This window comes from Callionymus lyra, chromosome 14, assembly GCF_982586985.1.
Source record: "Callionymus lyra chromosome 14, fCalLyr1.hap1.1, whole genome shotgun sequence".
In the NCBI taxonomy this organism is placed as follows: domain Eukaryota; kingdom Metazoa; phylum Chordata; class Actinopteri; order Syngnathiformes; family Callionymidae; genus Callionymus; species Callionymus lyra.
The window spans coordinates 19,512,177-19,519,463 of record NC_141831.1 but is presented as its reverse complement, the minus strand read 5'-3'; the positions used below and the strand labels follow the sequence as shown (position 1 = coordinate 19,519,463).

The following is a 7,287-nucleotide window of genomic DNA, read 5'->3' as shown; positions in this document are numbered from 1 at the left end:
TAGAATTTAGATATTAGCAATGTTAGCATCCACTGCTAGCTTTGAGTTACGATGAAAAACTGCATCCCAGATGTCAAACTCAAAACTTTAAAGTTAAGTTGCAAAGTAAGTCTAAGGATCAAATAATATAAGTTAGTAAGTCATTTATATTTTTAGAGCGCTTGTCCAGACCAGGGTCACAACACACTTATTAAACATGGCGACCATTTTATTTGTGTCGTTTCTTGGATTTTTAATCATCAGTTTAAAACGAAATCTAACCGATGGACAGAAATGATTGACAGTGAAGCTACAGCTACCAAATTAATAAAGAATTTGACTAAATAATTGTGTTTCTAAAAATATATTTTTGTTTTAAAGAGGGAAGATGGATGCCCTTCTTTTGGCAGTGACAGTTAAACTTATATCAACTATTAAAGGTGAAATATACGATTATATGTCCTTGTTTATACATATTTTGTATGAGAGACCTGGTGTGTCGCCCTCTGAAGAGCTGCTGGTGTCGTCTCCGAATTCATTTTTAAATGTTTCTTCTGTAGGTGCCCCAGACCCCCCCACCCCGGCCCCCCACCAGGTGCCACATCCGGCGGTTGTACTCGCTGCCAGAGCACAAATAATGATTTGCCTTTTCACGCTCCCCAAATCGTGGATGTAGCCGATAATAGACGGTTTCCTCGGTGTCCTGCCTTCCTGTGTTGATGATATGTATGCGGCTTTGGGTGGAGATGACAACGTAGGTGCAGGAGGAAGTGGAGCGCAGGTGTGAAGACCGTGGTCCCAGGTAGGTGCTGACAGAGCGGCAGGTAAACAGGCAGGTCGCTCTCTGATCTCACCTGTCGGGGCGCCTCCGGGGGCTTCTGTGGCGGAAACAGGTTCTTTATGTGGAGCTGGAAGGTCAGGTTAGCTCTCTCTGGGGGTAAACACCCAGGAAGAGGATGAGGAGGGAGGGGCCGGCGACGAAGAAGAGGCCCCTCGGGTGCCAGAGCAGCACAGGTGGGCTTCATTGTCGAGAGGAATGCTTCACATTTCGGACGGAAACCCTTTATGGAGGAACGACTTTCTGTGTCGCGTTACATCATCCGAGCAGGTCTCTGGATAGTTTCCCTGAGTTGCTCACGTTAGCTTCTCGGTGCGTCGCAGGTTCAGGTTTGCTTGGTTTGGCCTCCAAGACTCGCCGGTGATTTATTAGCTGCGACACATTAGCTCTCGGACCAGACAGAACTTTGGAATAGAAGGGAAGAGAAAAAGGTTTTTTTCACTTTAAAAAAATAAAAAATAACAGGGAATCTTTGCTTTCCTTAGCATATTTAAAATACACTTTTTTTCCCCAATAAACTGAAATATCAGATAAACATGAATAGATGAATGAGTTTTTTAATAATCATTAAAAGTTGTTATTTGATTGAAGAGGAAATTGCCAAAAAAGTCGAATTAAGAAAGAATGAAGACAATGCATTACAATATAAATAAATAAACATATTTAATGTTAAAGAGAATTCCATTTTTAATTTATATTTTATTTTTCTGGCTTGTTAAATATTAAAAATCGGAGAATTAACACATTTAATTTAAGATTTTTCCACACAGATCACATCAGTGTAAGTTTAATATGTGTAAAAACCAAAAGGTACCATAAAAGTCAATATAAGGAACAATGAAATAATTTATTTTAATATATTGTTATGCATATTTTATATAATTATCTGTATTATATTAGTATATTTATTAAATAATTATTGCAAGTAAGTAAGTAATGGTTATGTATTATATTTATATATTTATTCACATCAATGAACAGTTTATGTGTGTAAAAATAAAGTAGCTTGTGAAGTCCTAACACTACTATACTGTGAAGTATTTCACAGGTAAATAATATTGACGGGCTGATGAAGCTTCACGAAACAGTGTCATGTTGCTTAGAGATCAGTAGGTGGCGCCATCAGTTTTAAAATAATGTGATGTTTCATTTGAACAAAAGAAAATAGTGCAGAGACCGCCATCTAGTGGACTCTGAAAATAACGACACTGCTTCATGAAGCTCCATCAGTACCATGAATAAAAGGCAAAGATATTTCAAAATGAGAGACGAGACACACAGGGAAGTATATTTAACAATATATATTTCCATAGTCAATGTACATTCCATTTCAACATAGGCTTTCTTCACAAACAAAAAGTTGGCATCTAAATAAATACTATATAAAATAGAACTTCAAAATAAATATATCTATAAAGGGAACCTTTTATATGAGAGTTTTTATCTGTTATATCTAAACAAAAAAAAAAAGAAAAGAAAAGCACAGGTCGTGTTTTCATCCCCAAATATTCTTGACACTGAACAGACGTACAGGAATGAAGTAGCACTGTCACGGCGAGACCTTCTCCTCAGATTCATTCTGGCAACTAAAGTCCATGGAGCACGAGTTGGAAATGTAAAGCTGAAGAAACGTTTTTTTCTGGTAGACAGACGAAAAAAAAAAAATGGCGGCTGGGGAAAACAAAAGCGAGAGAAGGCGGGAGAGAAAGAGAGACGGACTTGTCTTTCTCCGCCGTCTCACTGGTATGACATGTTTATGCACAGCAGCTGTGTTTGTCAATCACGTCCAGGGATGTTTGAGGGCCTCGGGTGGAAGGGAAAATAGATCCAGGGGCTCCCACAGCTTCTTTTTTCAAATATAAATTATTGCCTAAATCGGTGAACCCTCCTCCCCCCACCACATCCTCGGCGCCCCTCAAAATAGATATCTAATATACTCTCTCTCTATATATAGTCTTGAGTTGTGGTTATAATGTACCATGCAATCTCTCCCTAAAAAGTCTCCTCTAAAGAACACAAATGTGGTGAAAGTATTTACAGCGAACACCTGCATAGCTCTAGTACTAAATACTGTATATTCGGGAGTTTTGCTGCCACCTACTTTTTGTTGACTCACGTTTGGCACTTCGTACATTCAAAACTGATTCCCTTTTTTCTACTTTTTTTTCAATAGCTGTGTGTGCGACTAGATGATGGATGTCATGGAGCTAAAGTTAACCCCTCAGGCCGTCGGTATTAAAGGGGCAGCATGCTTTTTTTTCTCTCCCCAAAAACTGTCGTCACCTCCGTTTGGCATCGAGTGCAGAACAACTGTGTTCACTCAGACAGCGACAACATGCTACTGCGTCCTTTGGCAAAAAGTCCTAAAAACATCATGCGAGCCACAAAAATAGAGGATAGAAAGACAGACTATTGGACGATCACAGCTATGCAGCATTATGACGCGAGTTGAAGGGTAAAGGGTGTGTGTGTGTGTGTGTGTAGTGCACGAGATAGTTGAGGTGGTTAATACTGTGCTTTAGTACGTCCTTTAATGTTCGTGTCTTCTTGTGCAAGTGGTGGTTTTTGATTCCTTCTCTTTGCCGACGTGTTTCTCTGGCCATTTTGGTTTTTTTCCCCTAAAGTATTGCCTTTGAGCCGTTACATTTCGTTTGCCTTAATGCAAAGAGGAAGTAGACCGGGGGGTTGGAGGGGGGGGGGCGTTCCAGGCAAGTTTTTGTTGTCTGGAGAGGACAAGTCCCTGAGAAGGTTTTCTCTAAAAACGGATTTCTCTACGAAAAAACATCGACTTCTAGAGCATGCGGGTCATGACATGCACTGACCTCTGAGGTGACCGGCAATAGAAATCGGATGGTCGCCAACTTCCTTCCCTGTGGCCGCGTGACTCCGTTCATAAGGGGGGAAGGATCTGTTGCACGGAACATACCGACCTAAAAAGAGGGTTTGGTTTTCTAAATCGACTATCTCTGACCGGGCTAGTGGGCGGCGAAGCCACTCTCAAGGGAAACGTTTAGGGTATTTCATAGCAACCTACTTCCACGACTAGCTTTTGGTTAGTGACAAAAAAAAATTGCAAAAGAAATACAGAGCAGCAGAGAGGTTCAATGACTTTGTGCCTTCAGTCATCTATCCCAAGAACAAAAACCAGTCCAGTTATGAAGTCTCTTCTTCCAAAAATAATATTTAGCTTGCAACACCCCCTTCGTTCATCCACCCTTCTAAAAAAAAGAAGCCATTTAAGTACCTTTGTTTTACTCATCCAGCAGATTAATGGGGTCATTAAGGGGGTCGAGTTGGATTGTCCCGTTCCGGAAAGAGCAAGCGAGTACTGCAGTGCTGTCCGATTTTTCGCAAGGTGCGAGTATCATAACCCTTGCTGCAGCTTATCTAGAGTCCCGGCTTTCGCGTCGACACCTCCGTTTTTACACGCGTTTGCGCCGCTTTGCGAGTTCTTGCAGCGGCAGCCCGGCCGGCTGACGTTGTCGTAACACTTCTGTCCCAGTTTGGAAAGTCCCACGGCCGGTAGGTAGCAGACTAGGCAAGGCAGGACGAAGGAGAGGGCCGTCATGAAGGACCAGCGCGCACAGCAGTTGGCCTGCGAGCACGAGCACGGCTTGTCGGCGCAGGAGCCCTCGTCGTCCTCGTCCTCGGTGCAGTGGTAAAAGATGCCTTTGACAAGGCACATGCAGGTGGCGGCGTCCACCAGGCTCTGGGCCGAGCACAGGCACTCCTGGTTGCAGACCCAGCAAGAGGGTAGGGTTCTGGGCAGTGTACACTCCGTGCATTTGCACTTGCCACATTGTTCACAGAGCAGAAGGTGTTTCTTCTCGGCCGGAGAAGACGGGATCACCGCCAGCCCCTGCTGGCCAGCCGTGGTACCTACTACTGGCGGCACTTTAGCGGGTTTGTGGTCCAGAGTTTTCGAGGAAGCGGACGAAGTCACGACTTTGGACTCGGAGGAGTTGAAGCAGCTGGGGCTCCAGGTGGAAATTTTGCTCCCGGGGTGTAGGTGGTGGTCCACGGTGGGCGTGGGCGCAGCATGGTCCAGCAGCCTCTGGTCGGACGACGTGCTGCTGCTGCTGCTGATGGAGCTTGGTCGCCCGCTGAAGGAAATCCAGGGATGGGTGGTGGAGTCCTGGTGCGGGTGGTGCTCGCAGCGTCCCGCCTCATGGTGCTGGTGATTGTGGTGGTTGTTGTGGTTGGCGCCGACGAAGGACTCCTGGCTCTGCCCGAGCCAGGTGATCCGCCGGCTCTTCTGGCTGGGGGGCTGCTGGGAGACCACGGCGGGGCTGTCGATGTAGTCGTTCTCCACGTGCGAGGACTTGATCTGGTCGATGGGGTAGATGGTGAGCGGGTGCTGCAGCCGCCCGTAGGGCACTCGCGAGTCCAGGAGGGGCTGAGATATGAGGGAGGAGGACACTCCGGGGATGTGGTGGGGGACCCTGGACTCCATGTGGAGGCTAGTGCCGGCGTCGTCTTCGGGTCTACAGCGGCATCGAGCGAGTCTGGAAATGATAGGAGAGACCGTCAAGAGTGAGTCATGCTTTTCTTGGGTTTTCTCTCCCTGGTCGTCGTCGACACGTGCAAGGATCAAGGACTGGAGGCAACATCTGACCCGACACTACATTTTTAGGACGTTTGCAAGAGCTTTAGATATGATTGGATGAGATTATGATGTGGAGAATCTATCTTTCAAATAATGGATGCAGCGAATTAAACAGTTGTGGGATGACAGTAGCGTAAAAAATTACACTGGTATGACATGACGTGTGAAGGAAGTTTTTGCTGAATTTTGAAGACTTTTCGTGCAAAAAAAACACTGGAAACACATCGAGGCGAAAAAGTCACGCCACAGAGAAATGCATCTGAACGCAGTGTGGCTGAGTCATGAATGACTTCACGGATTTATGAATGAGAGCTGCAGTTATGAATGGACGCTCCTGCTCTACAGTACAACATTATTATTTATTTTCATTTTAAATGCACATTAATCAACAATTCGACTGATAAAAAAAAGGGTGGTTGTTTTTTTTTTCTTGTGGACTTGTGAAACCTGTTGTGAGTTTTGCTGGCACCGACACAATCTTTTTTTTTGGAGAGACCCATTATGAAGCCGGAACTGGTGCTGGGGCAAGTGTGCGTGCGTGTGTGCGCGCGTCCCTCCCTTCAATATGTGAATGGACTGAGTCATAAAAACCGGAGGCGGACGCTCCACAAAATCGCATGTTTATACAGACGTTACATTTATTTTTTATTTATTTATTTTTATTTTAACTTCGGAGCCTGATAAACGCTGCGGGACATTGTGTCTCGACAAGTGTGTACTTTTGATCCACATTTAAAGCAAAAGAATAAACGTTTTTTTTTGTTTTTTTTAAATGAGGAGCTGCTGGAAAGACACCTGACACGACTGCGTGGGGCTCCGGTCGACAGCTGCAGCGGACGGAAGCCCCTGATATTGAACGATACATGTAAACGGATGACAAGACTAATAAAGTTTTTTTTGGATGGTTCGTCTTAATTTTAACATCGACAAATCCTTTGCAATCATTTAATTAATTTTTTAGATTTATTTTGTTTAAGCAAACGCTTACCGTAAGTTTCAGGATAAAATTCTCATGTCTCCGCATGCGCACCGCAGATTTATAGTCCCAGCTCCGGTGAGTTTAGAGTCCCAGAGAGTAAAATCCGAGTCCAGGTCCAGAGGAGGAAGGTCTCCGGTTCGATTCTCCACTCGCTGGTGCGTAAAAGGCGACTGCGGTTGTGGACGCAGAGCTTTCGGATATGATGTTGCAACCACAGAGGGGGGAGGGAGAGAGTTTTTATGAATGGGAGGGCTAGCGAGAAGGGACGTCACTGCGCACGCGCTGTTTTTTCCCTTTTTTTTTTTTTTGTGAATGGGAGGGAGCGGGAGGGGCGGAGGTTTTTATGAATGAGGAGGACTCCGGGGGACACTGCGCATGCGTGGATGGAGAATTTTTTTTATGAATGGAAAGAAATGGCGAGTGAGAGAAAAAGTAGGGAGGTGGGCGATGAGAGAACGGGCACGAGGGCAATGTCAGGTCTGATTTACATACCTTTTTTTTGTTAATGTATTTATTTAAAGCCCTCGTTTGGTCACGTGACAGCCCCCCCAAAAAATGGAGGCCAATGAGGGATGCGAAGTGGAAGTGGAGCTGCAGTGTCGAATATCCGCTTCTGTTGTGTTCTGTTCTATTTACGGCCGTTTATTGCGAACAAGGACGTGCCCTTACTTCCTCTGCAACACGCACGGCGGTGTAAAAGAACAGAGGGAGGAGGGGGAGGATGGGGGGAGGAGGAGGAGGGAGGACCAGCATGAGGGCAGGCAGGATTCACAAAAGGACAGGATGTTGTTGATTTGTACCGAAACCACACGGAGGAAATGAGTGTGAATTTCCTTTCTCTCTGAAACATCCCCGTGTGTGTGTGTGCGTGTGTGTGTGTGTGTG

At 45.1% G+C, this 7,287-nt stretch overlaps 1 protein-coding gene across 1 annotated transcript; it reads right to left on the bottom strand.

The window, feature by feature from the left end:
- Positions 1-3,091: 3,091 nt before the first annotated feature.
- On the bottom strand, positions 3,092-7,005 carry spry4 (sprouty homolog 4 (Drosophila)). Its single transcript, XM_087807600.1, has 2 exons — positions 6,412-7,005; positions 3,092-5,322 (listed from the first exon to the last, which is right to left on the bottom strand). Exon 2 carries the CDS (start codon positions 5,268-5,270, stop codon positions 4,182-4,184), a length of 1,089 nt encoding a protein of 362 aa, XP_087663726.1. The 5' UTR covers positions 5,271-5,322; positions 6,412-7,005; the 3' UTR covers positions 3,092-4,181.
- Positions 7,006-7,287: the final 282 nt, after the last annotated feature.

Coding starts and splice junctions, on each gene's coding strand:
- spry4 (XM_087807600.1), bottom strand. CDS start 5,270: ATGGAGTCCAGGGTCCCCCACCACATCCCCGGAGTGTCCTCCTCCCTC.